This window comes from Sminthopsis crassicaudata, chromosome 2 (assembly GCF_048593235.1).
Source record: "Sminthopsis crassicaudata isolate SCR6 chromosome 2, ASM4859323v1, whole genome shotgun sequence".
Lineage (NCBI taxonomy): Eukaryota > Metazoa > Chordata > Mammalia > Dasyuromorphia > Dasyuridae > Sminthopsis > Sminthopsis crassicaudata.
The window spans coordinates 233,651,823-233,674,257 of NC_133618.1; the positions used below are offsets into that span (position 1 = coordinate 233,651,823).

At 35.3% G+C, this 22,435-nt stretch overlaps 1 protein-coding gene across 2 annotated transcripts in view; it reads left to right on the plus strand.

Annotated features, from left to right (window-relative positions):
• The window catches only part of ARFGEF2 (ARF guanine nucleotide exchange factor 2), a 109,091-nt gene that overhangs the window by 20,729 nt on the left and 65,927 nt on the right, over window positions 1–22,435 (plus strand). The window contains exons 2-6 of one of the 2 annotated variants that reach the window (XM_074288552.1): window positions 7,754–7,784; window positions 8,488–8,611; window positions 18,326–18,472; window positions 19,797–19,976; window positions 21,071–21,242. In XM_074288552.1, coding sequence (XP_074144653.1) covers window positions 7,754–7,784; window positions 8,488–8,611; window positions 18,326–18,472; window positions 19,797–19,976; window positions 21,071–21,242 — 654 coding nt within the window. Of the gene's footprint in view, window positions 1–7,753; window positions 7,785–8,487; window positions 8,612–18,325; window positions 18,473–19,796; window positions 19,977–21,007; window positions 21,243–22,435 lie in introns of both variants that reach the window. The other variant, XM_074288553.1, reaches the window with a different exon arrangement.

Below are 22,435 nucleotides of genomic sequence, written 5' to 3' on the forward strand. Positions count from 1 at the left end.
ATTCTGCAAAGTAATGAGTTTTAAATTGCCTTTTTTATAAGAGATCAGTTGAATGAGATTCCTTCAATGTTGTCACTGCTCCCAGGCCTAGATTTCCAGTTGAATGAGACCACTTAAGTTAAAGCTAAATTGGGGGTAATCCTAGACTACTTTTCAACTCAATAGAGGGTGCAGCTAGTCACCACCAAGATAACAGAATGAAACTACTAATCTTGATTGCCTGAAGCACATCTCTCCCAGAGGAGAGCTCCTCAGAGTTTCTTTCCCATTGCCCCAAAAGTTCAAGGAGAACACTATTTGCATCATTTTCCACTCTCAAGCAGTCACCCTCAAATTCATTTGGGGTAAAGGGGTGAAAATATCTTTCTTCTAACTGCTTTGAGCTGGCAAGTGTCATAGAGATGTTCCTGGGTTCACTTGGGGGTTCGTGCCAGGTGGGAAGGTGTGAGATCTGAAAACAGCAACAGGGCATCTAAGAGGTATTGTGTGTCCCATCCTATGATCTCCAGGCTGGAGGAGCAGTTGAAAATCCATAGCTTGAAGCCTAGAGAAAACAAATCTCAGGAGCAGATTAAAAGTGGGATATCATTGGTTAACATGGTGACAATTGGGAATGGGGCCTTTTGCAAAAAAATGCATAAAGTCTCATCTGTTGGCTGCCTTAAGAATGTTGATAGCCCACCCAACAAAGTTGAACAACCCCAATGCCCATAGAACTCCCTAGCTGCTGGCATGGGCTGTAGAATGTTAAGGACTTAATTGCTGGCAGAGGCATATTGGCCAGCTGGTTGATTGTGGCAACAAGCTTGGAAAGGATGTCTGTCATGTTCTGAGTATCCCATCCAGGGGGCTAGCATTGCTGTGCCTTTAAGAATCAAAGAACATTTTCCCTAAATCCCTGCTTTTGTCTTTTTAAAGGAATGGGGGCTGTGTTTAAGCTGCTGACTTTGTTTACATTGAAAGGAGCACTTAAGTAGCCTAGAGTGCAAGATAGATAATGGCCTGAGGGCTTTGAAACCTGCTAGAGGGAGAAAGGATGTAGATACTCTCTTTCCCTTCCCCAGTTCCAAAGCTCTGGTTAGGGCAATGAATTCAGCCCTCTGGGGAGAAGACCCAGGAGGCAGTGGCTTAGCTTCTAAGGTGCCATTGGGAGTCACAACAGAATAGATTGCCTTTCTTTCCCCGTTTTTCAAGAAAGTGATGAATGATGTTTCCCCCACTTCCCCCCCCCACACAAGTCAGGGAGCAGGGTGGCAGGGTCAGGTGAGAGACCCTGATATCTATTAAGGCTCCCACCAAGCCACTGATGCTCTTTGGCTTCTAAATGTTCAACCCCTGGGTTTAAAATCTCTAATGGCTGTCCCAAAATTAATTTTGAGGACTCTTTAATTAAAAGAACCCTGGCAGCCACTGCTCTAAGGCAGGATGGCCATCCCAGGGAAACCAAGTCCATTTTTAAAATGTACAGGATAAGCATGCTTTCAAGCAGCTCTAGTTCCCTTAAGAAATAGAGGACTTGTGTGGGATTACTGAGGATGTGACTCTGCCTGTTAGTACTGCAAATCAAGATAAGCTGCTCAGGATCTCTCAACTCTCTAACTAAAATTCTCTGGAGGTCTGAGAAGAGAAAATTGGGTCTCCAATCTCACCATTAAATCACTCCCCAAAAAGGCAATAAACGAACATTTAAATGAGAGGTTACCAAGCTGGCAAAGCAGAGGAAAGGTCTCGAGACAGCCCACTCTATGGAGGGAATGAAGGAGAAAGAAATTCATTAAGTGAGGGTTCTGCTGTTGATGTCATGTTAGAACTGGAGGGAGGGGGAGCTTGACCAAACCTCAAACTTCTGCTGAAGGGCAGTGTATTGGGGAGACAGCTCAACCCCTGTGGGTAGTCCCCCTCCCAGTGCTCCTATTGCTCAAACTCAGCACAAGGACTGAGGAATTTAAAGCATGGACCCTTGTCTGTTAGAGACATTGCCTGACATAAGGTCCTTTTCTGAAAGAGATTTAGGACTACATAGGGATGCAGAAGGAGGTTCCCTTGTCCCTGGAGGGGCTGGAAGGAGGGAGTTTGGTTTCCTTCCAGCAAGTTTAAGTAACACATTACAATGTTGTTTTAATTTAAGCTTTTTAGGTCTGAGATCTTTCAAGCCGAATTTGTTTCTGCCTGAGGAGGTATCCTTAGAAACAGAGGTGTTTTGTCCCATTTTGCCAAAGTCTTAGTTTCCCTGATTCTATAGTGCTTCGTAGATCTCTAGCTGTGGCTAGAGATGGAGAGATGACAAAATGCTCCCTAAGTAAGGGAGTAAGGTGTCCCTGAGAGAACGCTGCTTGATTCAACTCAAATCTTCCCAGGTATTTGAATGTCCAACTATAGAATAAAACAAGAAAAGGCTTTACCTCGTCCAAATTTTTGGGCATCCTGTTTGGTCAGGGAACCTAAATGATGCCATTAATGGCAGTGCAGTTTGGTCAGAGGTACTGGTTCAACATGAAAGAATCCATGAACCTGAAAAATTTGCATAGCAAAAGGGCAGTTTTATTGGCACTGAGAAGTCAACTTTGCTAGGAAGACTGACTTCCTAGTGATAAGGTCCTGGTAGAGAAATAATAAAAGGTTTTCACTGAGAAGAGGGTCTCTTCATAGTGGGCAATGTGAGGGATAGAAAATCCTATCCAAAAATGACTACTCGGAGATCACTCATAGAAAGCAGAATTATTAGAATCTCGAGAAGCGGACCCCATCCTGGTCTGTGAGCCAGATTCACTGCAGAAGAGAGCCACTCTCTTGAAGATGCTTATAACTTTTATACATTTCAGACAAAGAACCTCCAAAATCCCACCCTCCATAGGTTGTGATTGGTCATATTTGGTCAGTGGAATGCAGCTGACAATGTGATTTATAGCTTCTTCGGCCACGTATAGGTTAATCCCTATTTGGGCAAAGGAATGCAGCCTAGGCCTTCACGTGACTGGGGCCTATAGGCCTGATTTTATGTTAGCTAGCAGTCTCTGATCAATATGTACTTAATCTGTAAGTTCTTCACCATACCTTACTCCACACAGCAGGAATCCTGGTAGGCAGCTATGCCAAGAAGAGAGGTTTCTTGACAAGGCATAATGCTGCTTTGAACATTCTTCAAGTTATGAGTTTAAAATTGTGTTTTTTATAGGAAATCTGAGATTGAAGTTTCAATTGAATGATATTCCTTCTCCCAGGCCTAGATTTCCAATTGAATGAGACCACTTAAGATCCAGCTACTAAGAGTGGTCCTGGACTAATTTTTAATAGAAGGAGAAATATCAGGTCCAGATCTCCAGCTAAATGAGACCACTTAAGTTCAGCTAAGTAGAGAGTGGACCTGGGCTAATCTTTCTCCCCCCCCCCCCCCCTGAGGCTGGGGTTAAGTGACTTGCCCAGGGTCACACAGCTAGGAAGTGTTAAGTGTCTGAGACTAGATTTGAACTCGGGTCCTCCTGAATTCAGGGCTGGTGCTCTATCCACTGGGACACCTAGCTGCCCCGGAACCTGGGCTAATCTTAATAAAATCACTTAACTGCCCTGAAGGGTGGGTCTCTGTCAGAGAAGAGCTTCTCAAGTTCACCCCATGTCTTCCTCCCCAAAGTCAGAAATGAGAGTTTCAGAGTCCCCACACACACACAATAGCACCTATCTCCCAGAATTACTATGAGGATCTAATGAGATCCAATGAGATGATAATTAATAAAGTGCTTTCCACAGTGCCAGGCACTAGTAGGTATTCTATAAATACTAGGAATTCTTGTTTTGGGGGTCAGGAAAGCCAAAATTCAAATCAAGTTTCATCTCAGTCAAGTAACTTAGTCTCTGTCTCTGTTTGCTTCAGTTTTCTCCATTGTGGAATAGTAATAGTGCATACCTTGCAGGATTATTATAAAGATCAAAAGATAAAATATTTCTAAACTGCTTAGCACAGTATCTGGCATATAGTAGGTGCTACAAAAATGCCTTTTCTTTGATATTACCCCTTTTGGGGCTGGGAAAATAAAGTTAAATGTGTAAGAAGTATGTCTAATCAATTGCTTTATTATCAGTAACTTGTAAGGAATACAAATAGCCTTTGGAATTAGAAAACCAATTTAAGCATAGGAGATTGTAATGTTCTGTTTCTCTAAATTGTGATCGTTCTCTGGGAGCAGGTTTCTTGGGGAGCATCTGGAGGCAGCCTTCCTTTCAGTTCAGTTCAATCATCCCAAAATGCAGCCAGGAGTTAAAGTCCTTTACTGTCTCTTTCCAAATCTTATCTCCTTCACTTGGGGGCTCTGCTAGTTTTTGGGAGGCCTTCCTCTCTCCTTGGTTCCTGAGAGCTCTTGCTGCTAGTCCTTTGTCTCTTCCAGTTCCAGCCTCTAGCTCCCTCTGAATCCAAAGCCTTCAGCCAGCACAAAGGTGGAAAATGGAATGAATCAGACTCCGCCTCCAAAAGTGTGGGATTGTGGCTTTCCCAGAAGTCAATCCTAAATGTGAATCTCCTGGAAGTCCATGTGCAGGAATCTCCTCGAGCTTCCCTGAAGTTCTCCTGGGAAGTCCTCTCCTTGACTGAATCCAGACTCTGACAGTCCTCACTGAATCCTGGCTCCTTATATCCTCCCAGAGAGAGGGCTTGTGGGAACTCCTTAAAAGTATGCTCTCTTAAAGGTGTGAATCTCATGGAATTCTAGAAAATACATTACTGAACTAGAGAACTGTTAAAGTACCATGCTAAATTAAATAATTATATTCATTCCAGTGACTTAGCACCTTGTAAGAATCCTAACAGGAGATAGCAAGCAAATTTGTTTCAAGTTATTTTAACAATGGAATTCATTATATCCAAATCACTCATTATTTATTATGATTTGAATATATCCATTGGATAGAGAACTAGATCCCACAAGCTGTGTTTCTGTCTTTCTCCAAATAACTTGGGCATTGACTCAGTCCTTTTCTTCCCTTTCTCAGTGGATTAAAGAATATCTTCTGTTCTTCCTAATTTCTTATGAATATGGAATAATTCTATATTATTAAAACTGCTTTTTCTTATTTGAATGGCATCTTTTTTGACTGTTTACATTTGTTGTTTGCTTTGGAAATTGACAAATTTAACTACTCTGTGCTTTAAAGTTTGTAAAAGTAGTTCTTCCCCCCTCCCCCCCATAATGTAAATTCTGCTGATTGTCATTTTGTATTCAGAGATTGTTCTGGATGGTTTTATAATATTTCTTGAATTGTGGTATTTGGGCTTTTTTATTTATCTTCTGGGAGACCTATAATCTTTAATTTATCTTTTTTTATCCAGTCTTTAATGTCCATTGCTTTAGTTTGTCTAAGAGATTTTTTTTGTTTGTTTTTTAATGCTGTTGACACTTTAATATTTTTGTGCTTCAAATCTCTTACCCTCTCTCTCAAAACTGATACCTTTTTGGAGAGATTCTCCATCATGTATTCAGTTTTTCCTATTTTGCTATTTTTAAATTTTACATTGAGAACACTGATGTCCAACCCAAATTCATAACTGGTTACCTCTCTTAAGACAACTAATTAACCTGAAGTCTACTAACTTTTTTGAAAAACATTTTAAATATAATGGTTTATCTTATCTGTAAAATGGGAATAAATTTTTTAATAGCAAGTACCTTAAGAGAGATATTGTAAGGATCAAATGAGATATGTAAAAAAGTTCTTTGTAAACCTTAAAGTGCTATATGAATGCTAATTATTATCATCCTAATTAGTTTATGCATTTACTTTGTAAACCAATAGTTTACTTTGTATTTTATTTTAGCCATTTATTTTAACCATTTAGCTATTTAGGAGCATCTGGGATGGGGGTCCATAGACTTCATTAATCTATTAAGTAGATCCATGGCCTATTAAAATTCCTGTTTTGTTTCTCTTTTGAATTATTCTGGGATTACTTGCTGTTGTAGGATTTCTGAAAAGCCGGCAGGATTTTATTTAGATAATTTTGAGCCTTTTTTTTTTTCATATTATGTTATATTTGTTTAAAGTGTTATGGTTTCTCATGAGATTTTACTTATTCTTCCTTATGTTTTATTTTCCTCATGTTGGTTTATCTACTTGGGCTAAGTTTTTGTTTTATTCTTTCTCTTAATCTTTTGGTCTGTTAGCTGGTATTTCTCATATATGTATCTGGGAATCTTCACTCTTTGATTCTTTCCTCTTCAGCTGTTGCAAAGTTTTGTAAAGCTGAGTAATTGGTTGTATTAAGCCATTTGTTTGGGGAATATCCTGATGGTCTAGACTAGATTCTCTGTCTTCAATAACCTGGGGTGGATAAAGACTAGCCTTCGCCAGATTTCCGGCACCTTTTCTCCAAACTTCATACTTATTCTTTTCTAGCCTGTGGTGCTCAGCTTTGATGCTTTTGATGTTTTCTATTCCTTTCCACCCTCCCTTCTTTCTCTTCTTATTAACTGTTTTTATGTGGCTGGGCAATGAATGTCTGCTTTCTATTGGGTTTGGTCAGAGTTCAGGATTCTTTTATACAACCCTGATTTGAAGATCTGTGAATTTATCTCTGTTCACATTCTATGCTAGGTATAAAGATTGGTGTGGGAACACTGAATGAAACTCCATGTATTACAATTTTTTCATTGAAGCTTTTACCTTGTGCTACTTTTCTGTCTTCGTAGATTCTGGTTGAACCCAGCTCAACTTTAATTATTTTCATGAAGAAGTTCCAATGATAGGAAATGTGTGATAAGTTAACAAAGTAACTTTTGAGACTTTAACTAAAACTCCCCTAAGTTTAAAAAAAAAAAAAAAAAAGAATCCAAACAAACATTTCTCTGTATCTTTTGGTTAAAGAAGAAATAACAAAAATGGACACATTACAAAGTACCTTTAAAGTATAAATTTCTGAAAACCTATCTATCTTCATGGTATCAGATTTCTTTGACTATTCCTACATTCTCATGTCTTCTCTTACTTGCCAAGATAAATAGGAAGGGAGGGAAAATTGAGTATTTTCTCATAAAGAACATATGCACTCTTGTTTCTGTCAGGCTCCATCTCCATTTACAGTAGATCTAATGAGTTAGATATAGGTTTTTTGGATGATGTTGGCTTGGATGTGAACAAGCCAAAAAATTCACATTTTGCCCTTTCCTACTAAGTGTGTAGTTCTACAGATTTTTGAGGTCATCATGTATGTAAATTCCCAACAAAAAGAATGTTTAGCATCAAGAGTTATCTGTTCTAGAATTCTAAGATAACGAAAAATCACAAAATCTCAAGTAAAAGGACACTTATACTTGTAAAGTGTAAACAAATAGTGACACGTGAATCTAAACCACTAATGGCTTAAAAGTGGCTTTTGTTTGTTTTAGAATAAATGACACATTATCTCCATGTATGTATGTACAGTTATGATATATTGCAATTTATGGTTTTAATAAGTATAAGGAATTTGAGATCTAAGATTAAATGTCCCTAAAGGGGAAAAAAATCCTATTTGTCTTTATAGTGGATTAAAAAAAAAAACAACCTGCTATTTTGGGGTTTTCTTAAGCTTTTTTCTTTCTTGAAACAATACCAGCAATAAATATGTTTAATTCATATTTTTACATAGTGACTTGCTTCACTTTCTATTACCATTACTTTGTCTTTCTTGTAATCCATAGTGTAAAAATTAAAAGTTGTTTAAAAAAAAAAAAAGCCAGATATATATCTGCATATATCTAATGTAATTCCCCTCTTTGTTCCTTTCTAGATGAAATTAAAGCAGAATTAGAAAAGCAAAGGTAAGCTATGGGTAAGCAAAGGTATACTATTATTCATTATTCTCAGTAGGGGAAGTAATTTGTTCAAGGTTACACAGCAAGTTAATCTCAGAACTGGAAATAAACCTTATCTCTCCCTATCTCCTACTTTACTGTTCTGCCCAGCATGTTAGCCTGCTTTTCTTATATAGGGATAATATAATGAAAAGCTTATAATAGTCTTTACATTTTTTTCATAACACTTGATATTAAGTTATCAACTTGGAGAACAATCAAGATAGCCTTAATGCTAATGTTTTATCTCTTTCTGATGAGAGGATCAAAAACATTGTCTTCTTAGAGATATATTACCTTGATCATATAAAAAGCTTGTATATATATTTCCATATAATCTAATAATGCCTTTCTCAATACCTTTCTCAATAATGATGCTAGTTAGTCTCTTACTAGTATGTAACCGTGACTAATACTAAGATTCAACAGAGTGATATGGGTATATCAGCAAAAAAGGAATCTTTGTATGGTATTTCTGGTACTTGGTATTCATTAGTGCAGAATAACTTTTTAATTATTTAGTTTTAATTATTTAGCTCATTGATGACATTTTTTTGGTAGTCATATTTAATTTGAAAATGGCATTTAGAAAGAATACTTCTAAACATATTTACAACTTTTTTTCCCCCGCTTTACTCTTTTTTTTTTTTTTTTTTTTTTGTTAAACCAGACCTGGGACGGCAGTACCACCAAAAGCAAACTTCATCGAGGCTGACAAGTATTTCCTTCCATTTGAACTAGCCTGTCAATCAAAATCTCCAAGGGTGGTCAGTACATCACTTGACTGCTTGCAGGTATTGTCTTTAGACTTGATTTTGACATGAACTTTTAAGCCAGGAATTTTAAGTTTCAGAGTAAGAGATTTAGCTATTGCATAACAATATTTTGGGTCCCCAGAATAATTTTGGAATTAAAGGAGTCATTAATGTTATTTCTTTGTGATGAGGGTGGTATGATGTAGTCTTTGTATTTTAAGTGAGAGAAATGTCATTTTTTTCTAGATGAGGTGGAAATAGAGAGAAAGATAAGAAGGTTTGTGGACACTAGGCCCAGTTTGGAGGGTACTACATAGAGCCTTCCAGTGTAGAGATCGAATAGAGGTCTATAGATATAGAAAGGGCTATTATTGTTGCCAGAGCAAAGACAGATGCCAGTAAGAAGCTGTTGCACTTAGCCTAGAGTGGGATATCAGATTAAGTGTAGACTAAGAAGGGAACTTGGCACCTGTTGTGGCCGAGAAGGACAAGGCAATTGCAGGCCTAAAGCTGGGTACTGAATAAAGAGTAAGAACTGAAGAGATCTGAAGCTATGGAGCTCCACTTCTGGAAACAAAGCAGTATCTCAGTTCCATATTCAATATCATTTTGGAGCTTACAATAAAAAAACAAGGCAAGGGAGTTCAGAGCAAGGGGAAACCTAGAGTTCTATTGTGCTGATGCTAGCTGACAGTGATAGGAACAAGCCCATTGTTGTATTGCTCACCCTAAGACTTAATTCAAGTCACATAGTTGAGACTAGGAAAGATGTAATCAGATTTCATATTGCATCAGACAACTTTAGGGGCACTGAAAGCGTGCAAGTCCGCAGTTTGGTTGTCGCTGAGATCCATGCCACTCAATACCCAGAGAAAGCACTATTCAGTACACACAAAAAGCAATGCCGAGGCATTTCCTCCAGAATTGTACAGAGCCTGGCTAAGGCTGCAGAAAGACTGGAAGAATAAGTTACAACAGCAACAATTACATAAGAATCCAACAACAAATTATAGTGAAAGGAAAACCCAGGTTATAAATCCAGATGAAGGGAATAACTCCAAGCAAAAACCTCAAAGCAAAATACAGTTTGGGCACAAATTTAACTTGAATTCCTAGAAGAAATTAAGCAAGAATTTAAGAAAGAATTTTAAAATTACTTTATAGGTGAAATGAGAACTGGAAAAGACACGAAGCATATGGATGAAAGACTTGGAAAAGAGAATTAACAACTTAGGACAAGTTATAAAACTAATCCTTGAACATTAGAATGACCCAAAAAGAAAATAATAATTCTATGAGATATCAGAAAAATATTAAAGCAAAGTTAAATGGCTTAATAAATAGAAAAAAAATTAAGATTGCAGTTTAAATATACTTTAACATATTTAACAGGTATTGATCTACCTGCCATCTGGGGGAGGAGGTGGGGGGAAGAAGGGGAAAAATTGGAACAAGAGGTTTTGCAACTGTCAATGCTGAAAAATTACCCATGTATATATCTTGTAAGTAAAAAGCTATAATAAAAAAAAAATTTTTTTTGTAGCAGAATGTTTGTTGGTAGGAAAGAATTGGAAAATGAGTAAATGCCCATGAATTGGGGGAGAAAAAAAAGATTGCAGTTTAAAAACTATCAAGGAAAATAAGAAGAAATACTTTAAGAATCATTAGAATGCCTGGAAACTATGACCAGTGAAAGACTCCATCATCTTATTTCAAGAAAACTGCCCATATCTCTTAGAATCAAAGGGCAAAAAAAAAAAAAAAATTAGAAAAAATCCACTGGTCACTTCTTACCAAAATGAAAACCTCCAGGACCATTATAACTGAAATTCAGAGCTTCTAGGTCAAGCAAAAAATACTGCAGTCAGAATTAAAATATTGAGTAGCTTACAGAGATGATAACAAGATTTAATAGCCACTACATTAAAAGTAAAATAGTATAAAGCTATAAGGAGAAAATGGATCTTTAAAGAAATAGAGGATTTCCAGGCAATTCTTGTTGAAAAGATCAGAGCTGAGTAGAAACTGTGAAATTAAAAAAAAGGAGTCAAGATAAGCATAAAAAGCTACAATTAGTAAAGAACTAGAAAAAGATGAAGTGTTTATATTCTAATGGGGATGATGGTGAACTTGTTCCCTCAGAACCTTATTATTATCAGCATTCATAAAGGAAGTCAAATAAGATGGAAGGATTGGGAGACATTTAGTTAGGTTTTAATAATCTTAAAAAAAGAAAAGATAGGGAGAAAAGAAATATCCTAGGAGGGAAGAAAGGAGAATAGAGGTTATCTGGGTATGTAAGTGGAAAACTAGGCAAACAAATATGAGAAGAGTGGGTGATATTTGAACCTCACCAACATTTAAACTGGTTAAAAGAAGGATGAATACATACATGTAGTAGATGCAGAAGTATGTTTCACTCAACAGGGAAACAAAAGGAATAGGTATTATTGGAGGAGAGAATAATAGAAGGATGGGTCATAAACAAAACAAACTAACCACTGAAGATAAATTTCAGAAATATTTGTAAAAAGAATGAAAGGATAAAAATCTATCCCTAGACCATAGATGAATGAAAGAGAAGGTGGATCAAGGAAATAAAAGATGGTATCAAATCTAGAGCTCTGGTGGTAAACACACTTGTACTTACTACCTTGTCTTCCTAGAAAGAATGGGAAACAAAGGGAGGAAAAACTGCAAGAGAACAGGATGGAGTGAAATACACAATTAATGATCATAAATGAATATGAAAGGATAGCAAAATGAATTAGAAATCAGAACCAAACAATATGCTTACAAGAAACACGTAAAAGGTAAAGGTTTCATAAAGAGTTAAAATTAGGTCCAGGAGATAAGTCTTTTATACTTAAAATGAAGTGAAAAAGGAAGGGGTGGTTATCATTTCAGATAAGATCAGTAGCAAAAAATTTTCTAAAAGACTTTAAAATTAGAAAAAGAGAAAATATATGATATTGAAAAGTACCCTAAAGGGTAATTTAGTATCAATGGCAAATCTGTGCTATAGCTTCAAAGTGATAAAAAGTCTGAGTATTTAAAGGAAAATCAGGTGAATTACAAGGTGAAATAGTAAAGGTGTAATAGTAAGAGGACTCTGTTTAGACTTATAGAAATTTATATTATTTTTAAAAATAAGAAATTCAAAGTCGAGCTGTAACAGATCTAAAACTATATTATAAAGCAGCAGTCATCAAAACCATTTGTTATTGGCTTTAAAAAATAGAGTAGTGATTCAGTGAAATAGTTAGGTTCACAAGACACAGTAGTCAATGATTATAATGATCTAGTGTTTGATAAAGCCAAAGACTCCAACTTCTAACAAAAAAAACTCACTGTTTGATAAAAATTTCTGGGAAAATTAGAAAATAGTATGGCAGAAACCAGGCATTGATCAACACCTAATATCCTGTACCAAAATAAGGTCGAAATAAATGATTCTGTTAGCAGATTACAAGAACAATGTGATAGTCTACCTCTCAGATCTGTAGAGAAGGAAGGAATTTATGGACCAAGAAGAACAGGAGTGTTATGAAATACAAAATGGATAATTTTGATTAAATTAAAAAGTTTTTGTGCAAACAAAACCAAATGTAGCCAAGATTAGATAAGAAGCTAAAAACTTGGGGAAAAATTTTTATACCCAAGTGTTCTGATAAAGGCCTCATTTCTAAAAATATAGAGAATTGACTCAAATTTAAAAGAATTCAAGCCATTCTCCAATTGATAAATGGTCAAAAAATATGAACAAAAAATTTTCAGATGAAGAAATTTAAGCCATTTCTAGTCATATGAAAAAATACTCTAAATCTCTGTTGATTAGAGAAATGCAAATTAGTACAACTCTGGGTACTAATACACACCTCTCAGATTGACTAAGATGACAGGATGATTTCAGAGAGACTTGAATTAATGCTCAGTGAAGTTAGTAGAACAAGAGAACATTGTGCACAGCAACAAGTTTATGTGATGATCAATTCTGATGAAGGTGTCTCTTTTAAACAGTGAGGTGATTCAGGCCAATTCCAATAGATTTGTGATGGAGACGGCCATCTGCAACCAGAAAAGGGACTGAATGTGGGTCACGATCTAGTATTTTCACCTTTTTATTGTTGTTTGTTTGTTTTGTTTTTTCTTTCTCATTTTTTTTACCCATTTTGATCTGATTTTTCTTGTGCATCATGATAAATATGGAAATGTATAAAAGAATTGCACATATTTGATATATATTGGATAACTTGCTGTCTAGGGAAGGGATGTAATGGATAGGGAGGAAGAAAAATTTGGAACACAAAGTTTTACAAGGGTGAATGTTGAAACTATCTGTATTTTGAAGATAAAAAGCTATTATTAAAAAAGAAGCTCATGAAAATGGGGGGAGGAAGAAATGTCAGGCATGAGTAGAATTTTTTTTTTAAAGTTTAAATAGGACAGACTTCTGAACTATAACTGTCAGGATTTGAGGGGCGGTAGAGAACAAAATGGTGGTAGTAGTTTGACTTGTCTAGAGCCTATTGCCTCCAGTCTTTTCTTCATGTTACCTTGCTGCTTTAACTAGACAGACTTGCTTGCCTGTATTAGTTTCCTAAATACATGCCAGTAAAAATGAATTACCTAAATGAAATAGATAAATATTTGTAAAATATAAACTTCTTAGATTAATAGCATGAGAAACAGAGGACTTAACCTTAATCTCAGAAAAAGAAATGGAACAAGCTATAAGTGTGCTTGCAAAAACAAAACTCCTGAACTATATGGATTTACAAGTAAATTCTATCAAACTCTCAGAGAATAATTATTCTGATATTATATAAACTGTGAAAATATAGAAGAGGCTCTACCAAAATTCATCCTATGATACAAATATATTCTTGAACTGAGAGTCAAAATAAGAAAACTACAAATCCGTGTCTTTAATGAACATTGATATAAAAATTTCAAGTAGGTTAGAGCAGTATGCCATGAACAATATATACCATTACCAGGTTAGAATTCAGGGTGGGTTCAGTATTTGGAAAACTATCAATATAATAGGCTATATAAATAAAAAGAACATTAAAAATTCATGACTTTATATCAATAGATACAGACAAAGCTTTTGACAAAATATAACACACATTCCTTTTAACACTAGAACTTATAGGCATATTTATGATAAGTAGGAAGGGAAAATAACATAGAATTTCTACTATGTTCCAGGCACTGTGCTGAGCACTTAAAAAATGATAAAAAATTATGACATTATCAAAAAAAATATGGGATACTCATTATCTAAAACTAAGAATTAGCATTATCTGTACTGGGGACAGACTAGAAGCCTTTCATTAAGATTGAGGGTAAGGCAAGGATGCACATCATCACCATTACTATTTGACATAATATTAGAAATGCTAGCTGTAGCAAAAGATAGAAAGAAATTATTAAATAAGCATAGGCAAAGAAGAAAAAAATAATTGTAGACTGTATAAAATACTTGGGAGTCTGCTTACATGGATATACACAAGAATGCAACTACAAAACACTTCATAGAATGATACACTTAAATAATTGGAGAAATATTAATTGGACATAGGTAAAGTGGACCAATATAATAAAAAATGACATTAACTAAATTACTTAGTGTCATATTAATCATACTTTCAAAGGATTAACATACCTTCTAGAACTAGAAAAAGTAATAACAATGCAAGGAAAATAGGTGAAAAAGGTTGGAAGAAGGTAGCATAGGAATACTAACTTTTAAACTGTCCTACTAATCTAAACCACTTGGTAAAGTCAGTGGAACAAATCAGGCATACAGTATACAGAAGCAAATGGACCCCCCTTGCCCACCATGAAGACTTTCTCTTCTCAGTGTTACTCAGCCAGGGTTTCTCTTCTAGGATCTTTATCTCTCTGCCAGGACTTTGTCACTCAGAAGTCAGTCTTCTAGCAAAACCTGACTTCTCAGTGCCAATAAAACTTCCCTTTTGCCATCCAAACTTTTTGGGTTTGTGAATTCTTTCACGTCGTACCTGTGCCGACTAAAGAGGGTTTCCCACTACTCTCTGCACTGCCACTAACCACATCATTGGGTTCCCTGATCTCATCAGTCCTGAAGCTGATGTGGATTCTAATCTAATATTAGCTGTGACCTTAAGCAACTCAGTTAATGTTTCTGAGCCTTATTTCTCTGATTTGTAAAATATTCAAGTTCCTTCTAACACAAAGATTCGGTGGATCTCCTTGAGACATAAAGATCCTTAATATCAGAAAAGGGAATAAATCATAATTAACATGCTCATGATCCACATACTTGTCCACATACTAGATTCAAACTTAGTTCTCTAAATTCCCTATATCAGTGTTCTTTGCATTCTACCAGGTAAATTGTGGGAGCAAAGTTTAAGGGTCACGAGGGTGAAGAAACTGTTTAGCTAAAGTATAAAATATATGGAAAGGAATAATGGGAGATAATCTGGGAAGAATTAGCCATTTCTGTTTTACTTTGAAGAACAAGTAGTGTTTGAACTTTAGTAGAGAGCCATTGAAAGTTTTTGAATCTTGGTATTACGTGCTTATACTTATAGATTAGTAAAATGAATCTAGTAGCATAGGGAGGTTAAATGAGAAGAGAAGTCAGAGGCTAGGAGACCTATTGAGACATTGTAGCAGTAGGGGACCTATTGGGACATTGTAGCAGTAGTTCAAGTAAGATATAATGACAGTTTGAGTAAGAATAGTGATTTTGGAATTGGGGAAAGGAAATAATGTAGCTTTTCCTCGAAAAAAAAAAAAAACTTATTTTATCTTTTTACCATATATTTTCATAAGGTTGATTCATGATCTTATTCATTGAATCACAAAAACTCAATTGGTTGAGACCTTGGGGCAGAGGTCTCACTTGAAAAAGAATCCTTTCTATAACATTACCATTTTAGAGCGGGTCTGAGCTCTGGAATTCTTGTAGAGCACTCTTCTCTGTCTTTATTCCTATGGATCTTTGTCTTTTTTTTAATTCAAAAGAGGTGACCAAGAAACAACTTGGTGAAATTGATGGTTATTCCCAGAGGTAAGATAATTTAGGATACCTTCCACTCAAACTTCTTTTGCCTTAGCAAGTTGACATTTCAACTTAGCATAAGTTTAATGAAATGCATTTCATTAAATTCCCTTCTAGGGTGATTTACTTGAATTCTTTGCCTTATCTTCATAATCATATTATGTCTAGAGAGCTGCTGAGAGCACAGCCCTTATCCACTTGCCCACTAATTATCAGAGAAGGATATTAAGCGCAAGTATTGATGCTTTACCTTAACTTTAGGGCCAGGACACAAGATTTTAATTCAATAATAATAGTTGACAGAAAATAAAATCTCACTCACTGTTGTACATGTAAAGAACTACCTCCATTATGTAGTGTAACAAGTACTACCTTTTTATAAAGCTTACAAATTTTGTAAGAGAGCAAGACTCCTGTAGCTGATCAGGGGCATTGGAGTACACCTAGACAATTAAGAAACATTGATTCAGGTGTATGATATAGATCAGGAACTGTACCGTGATAGAAATGCAGACAGTCCTTGTCTTTAAAGAGTTTAAATCTAATCAGAGGAGACAAAATATATACTTATACATATATATAGAATTGATATGTTAACTTTGAAGGGAGAGCACTAGCTACTGGGAGTAGGAGAGACTACAGGAGGTAGCATTTCAATTGATCCTTGAAGGAAAACTAGGGATTATACATACTATTCATAGTTTTAAAGTTTTGGGGACTGGAATCTGGAAAGCTTCTAAAACAGCATGGGAGACTAGCCACAGTTAAGAAGTGTGATATGGATGACAAACCAGTGAGGGGATAAAAGATGTAGGTATACAAAATGGAAATCCCATCTACTATATGGTGAATGAAGCTTCTGCTTAAAAACTATCAGCAGTGGGCATTTTACTGCTAGAGAAAATGAAAAGAAGGAAATGTAGATGAGAGATGTTCCAGAATTGGTCTAGTAGCAGTTCATTCCATTTTGAGGTTTTAATTTTTTTCATTATATAACAAGTTTTTCATCATATCTTTCTATAATTTCTGCTCATTGATATTTGTTTGCTTAAAACAAACATAAAACATAAACTAAAAAATTAAAAAAAAACTATTTGATAAATTAATATGTCCTTCCCTAAGTTTTCTTTTCTTCAAGTTGATTACTCCCAGATCCCTTAACTCATCTTTAGATAGCATTGTTTTTAGGCTTTACATTTCTTCTTGTCTTCTGTTAAACTACAGTTTATAAATGCCTTTTCTTAAAAAAAAAAGGGGGGGGGCGTTACCAGAACCAGACTATACAGCGGGTGTGGCATTATCTCCCTTGTTCTGGACATGGCACTATTCATGAAGCTTAAGGTGCAGTTAGCTTTTTAAAGCTATAATATCAGAAGTCCAAGATCCAATAGAGTTGGAAAGTCATTCTCCCTTTAACACACACACACACACACACACACACACACACACACACACACAGATCAGGGTAGTGGAGATTAGAGTCAACTAGCACATTGTTTGAATCCTCATATCTTTTTTTTTCCTTTTTTAAAAATAGTGTTTTGTTTTTCTAATCACATGTAAAGCCAGTTCTCAGCACTTGATTCCTACCAGTTTTTATAAATGTCCACATACTACTTTGTAGATCCTATATTGGGCATTTTTCTTTTTCTTTTTCTTTTTTTTTTTTTGTGTGTGTGTTTTGCTGAGGCAATTGGGGTTAAGTGACTTGCCCAGGGTCACACACCTAGGAAGTGTTAAGTGTCTCAGGCCATATTTGAATTCAGGTTTCCTAACTTCAGGGCTGATGCTCTATCCACTGCACGATCTAGATGCTCCCTATTCAGCACTCATTTTTGCAAGGTTTTGAGTTTTGTTTTTCCTCCCCAGACAGCAGACCATCTGATATAGGTTATACAGGTACAATAATTTTTACCATATTTCCATATTAATCATGTTGGGAAAGGAAAATCAGAACAAAAGGGAGAAATCCTGAGAAAGAAAATAAAAAATAGGAGAAAATAGTATGTTTTGATCTGCATTCAATCTCCATATGTGGATGTGGAGGCACTTTTCATCTCAAGTCTATTGGAATTATCTTGGATTACTTTTATCCTTTCTTCTCAAATGGTAGTAGTTTCATGACTTTAAAAGACAGGAGTGTTAAAGAAAATTTTCAGTATCTTGTAATTTATCATTTATAAAGATTTGGTGTTGCAGTTCAGTCTTGTGCCGTAGAGCTAGAAATTTATTTTCATTTATATTTCAGAGTTAGCTGTTAGAATAATGTCCAAGTGTGAGTAAGCACTTATTAATGCAATTAAGAAATTCAGGTCATTAAAGACCTAAATATTACAGACAGAAGTAGTTAATTTCTGAAAGACCCATCTTTTAAACAAATAATATCCTGATGCAAATTTCAATATTTTTCATAATTAAATTTATATGTTGCAACATTAGCCTTGGCAATCAAGGTAATAGTTTCTAGTCATATGGGCAAAAATAGGACAACAGACTTGATCTTTTCAGGGTTCCAAATTTTATGGTAATGATTCTAGTATTGTACCCTGGGATTCTAGTTCAGTTAGATTGGTGAGAAATGAACTTAAATATCTTGAATATCAGTCTGCTTGTATTTTGTTGTGTCAGAAAAAGCAAAACTTTTGTAATCTATATGTATATATATATATATGTATGTATCTTTTCTCTGAATTTAGAAACTCATCGCATATGGACACATTACTGGAAATGCTCCAGACAGTGGAGCCCCTGGGAAGCGCCTGATTGACCGGATAGTTGAAACTGTTTGCAATTGCTTTCAGGGCCCTCAGACTGATGAAGGGGTGCAATTACAAATAATTAAGGTATTTTTTTTTTCATTTGATGCAACAGGTTCTTAAATGAGTATGTTGTTTTCTTTGAGAGTATGGATTTTTAATTTACTATGTAATTGGCTTAGTTAGAAGAAAGTAAATTAGGTGCTGAACTGAAACAAAAAATTCAGTATTACTTAAACCACTGCCTCCCTTTTAGACATTTCCATTTCTTAATGTGCTACTTACAATCCAATTCAATTATTCAGCAACTAAGCATGTGTGCAGAATTATAAACTAGGCTGATTTGTATAAAACATAGCAGCCCCAGTAGAATTTATCCTAAGACATGCATATGAATAATTATAATACAAAATATTAAATTATAAATGTAAGTGTAAGACAGTACCATGTAAGGTCCAAAAAGGAAGGCAATTTATTTAAATGAAAAAATTGGACTCTGGATTTTTGTTGTGTTTTAAAACTTAATAACCCCACTAGTTCAAATTAAAATTGACCTGTGAATTAAGGATTATATAACAGCTTCTCTTGTCTTATTCATTTGAAAAACTTGCTTTACAATCTACATTTCTCAAAGGGCACTTATCTATAACTCCCTATTTTCCTACCCTTCATTTTTGCTGCAAGAATACCACATTATACAATGTATGTGGTAATTGCAAATAGATTCAAAGATTGGTATAATGAGGTTCCATATCTTAATTTTTCAGGTTTTTTTTTTTTTTTTCCAAATTTTTTTTCTATAAAGGTCTCTTACTAGGCTATGACTGTTATGTTTATTCTGACTCAGGGGTTTTCAATTTATAGTTCTTGAATGTGTTTTTTAAAAAATATTTTGACAATGTATTCCACTCTAATTGGTTTCCTTGGTAATTCTATATATTTCGTACATTTAAAAGATTACCAAAGGAGTCCATACTGCACAAAAAAAATTAAAAACTACCGTTATAAACAAGATATTAAAGAAACAATTGTAGAAAAGTGGGGAACTGATTTCCTCTGGTGTGTGTCTATTTGATGATTGCTATGGATTAGCTCAGTTGTGTGGAATTTTAGCTTCTATGTAAAGGATTTATTTAACACTGTTGTGTGCAATTAATAAAAGTGAACAATCAGAAATTGAGCTGTTTTTAAATTCAGTTTGATTTTAATTTATGATTTGTCATAATGGATTTAATGATTTGCAGACAGAATGCTGTTACCAAAAACAGTTCGTTCTTGGTGTGTTGTATTTTGCTTAATCATTTTAAGATTTTTTCCTCCAAAATTTAAAATGGCTAAAGAATGCCTTTACCCTTGGGAGACATGGCACAAAGGACAAATCAGTGGAAAATGTGTGTCTCCTCTGTTTTAGGCACTTCTTACTGCAGTGACTTCCCCACACATTGAAATTCATGAAGGCACAATACTTCAGACAGTGAGGACATGTTATAACATCTATCTGGCCAGTAAAAATCTTATTAATCAGACAACTGCCAAGGCCACTCTCACTCAAATGCTGAATGTCATTTTTACCCGAATGGAAAACCAAGCGGTAGGTTGTCTTTTTGGCTACATAATTAGGGATTGATTGGGGGGGGGGGGAGAGAAGGGAGGGAAAGGAGAGGGAGAGAGAGTATGTGTGTCTGCATGTATGTAAACAAATTCAAAAATATTTGATTTTAGCCTGCATGCATGACCAGGCCTTTGTGTATTACACCACTATCCTTTCTCCCTTATAGAGTTATCTCTGCTTCTGCTGGTGGAACACAGATGGAAAATTAGCATACATTTCTAGACATAGCTAATATGTTGAGTTATTTTACTTTTCTCAATGGAAGGGTATTATGAGGAGTAAGGAGAGCGGAAAGTTACACTTATGTGAGTGGGGGAGGAGGAAGGATCTTCTTTATAAGTTTTCTGCATTGTCTTTAAAATTTTTTTGGTTTTGCTGAAAGTAGTAAGAAGAGATGGGCTATGATATGTATCTTTTTAATAAAAGTCTTAATAGTAATAATTTACACTTACAAAGTGTTTTCTTTGCAATTACTTGGTGGGGAAGGTGTGGTCTAGATTGTTACTCTTATTTTTCTGAGGTCAAGATGTGAAGTCCCAAGTCCCAAGATTGTATCACTACTAGGGTTCAGAGGTCTTTGCCTGCTTTTGCTTAGAAGCACATAATCATTTTACTCTTGAGTGTTGCATGCAAACTTGTTTTATTTGGAGGAATGCAAGTGTGTGAATTATTGAGATAGTTTTATTTTCTCTTGTATTTTGTTATTTCTGTTGATAACAAGTATCTGTTTTTCCTTTTTTTTTCCTCATTGTTTCATGCATGTATTCTTTAATTCTCTTTGAATACATTAAACATCTACAATCTTTGAATGAACTATCAATAGAATGCAAATTAGACTGAGCAGAAAACACTAAATTCGGATGAAGAAGGAAGCCAAGAGAAAGACAAAGTAGTTCAAGCTACATGTAGGTGTCAGTTAGTAGAGGCTTCACAGAGGCTGGTATAATATCCAAACTGGTTTTTGAAGGAGGAAATTATTTGGATTGAATCTTGCTTTTATTGGCTTTTAGTTACAGGAGGTCCGAGAATTAGAAAAAACAATGCATCCCAAACCTCAATCTCCTGTGCTTCAGGCTTTGGCAGGATCCCCAAAGCTTAACCGGTTAAAGCACAACCAACTACCAAGCAAAACATCAACTCCTGAAAAAGCTGACTTAACGAATGGGGAACACCAGCGGAGGGGTTCTCATGAAGATAGAATAGAAAATGGAGAAGCTCAGCTAGAGGGAGGCCCTGCTTTGTCAGGTATGTTCCAGGCTGTCTGCTTTCTAATTGTGTTGAAAAGAAACCTTGTATTTGAAGGTAAAATGAGGTATCACAATAAAACATTTCATGAGTAAAATACCTTGGAATTCAGGTAAATATTACCTTAGTTCTTCCTTTGTTGGACCTAGTTCTTCACATCTTTCTCTTTTTCGTATTTAGAAATACCAGAGAACTTAGAACATGGAACATAAAATGTTAAAGGAATCTTAGTTTGTTTTTGAAATATTTATCAAGCACTTTTACCATGTAAGTCATTGTGACAGGCACAGATGAATGACAATCCTTGTCAAGAATCTCATGATCTGATAATTGGGGAGGATAAAGCATGTATAGAAATAAGTATAATACCAAAGGCTTAAGAAAAGTGGTTGAGGGAATCATTGATTTCATAGAGAGAATGGTTGAATTGGACCTTGCACTTATTTCTCAATTTTTTACAATTTCTCTACTTAAATTAGTTCTTAAAGGTGTGTTGTGGTTTACTAAATACAAAATCTAATGAATTGTTTTGAGCTTTCTTCTTTGATCTCTTTGCCTTTCTTGATGCTATTGACTACTTCCTTCTGTTGGATGCTTTCTGTTCCTTGGATTTTATGATGCTTTCACTTGTAGTTCTCTTAGCAATTTACCTATTCTTTCTTAGTTTTCTTTGCTAAATAATTATCCATCTTCTGCCACCCAAATGTATGTATTGTCCCACACTTAGTCTTAAGTCCCCTATATTCTTTTTCTCCTTACTTCTTCCTTTGGATCATATCATTAGCTCCCATGGCTTCAATTGCATTGATGATTTTGAAATTTGCATGTGTTGCTCTTGTTTCTTTCCTGAACTCATCTAAAATCTCTAGTAACCTACTAGGCATCTGAATTATACCCCTTAGCAACAATTTGAAACAGTGCTATTTCTCAAGTTCATAGGATTTTTTTCTAAAAATGAGTGGAATAATTGATCAAGTTCTCTGACCATGCATTGGTGGCAGGTATTTCTCCAGAGGGATGATTCTATGATAAATCAGTGTCCATGCTCATAAAGAAGGACAAATAGAACCCATACACAAAACTTTGGCATCCAAATGAAATTTTTGAGAGTTACATTCCTCATAATCTACAGAGCCCTTGATTGGGTTAGAGGGTTGGAGTAGATAGCAGCTCACATAAATGGTTTCCTAAAA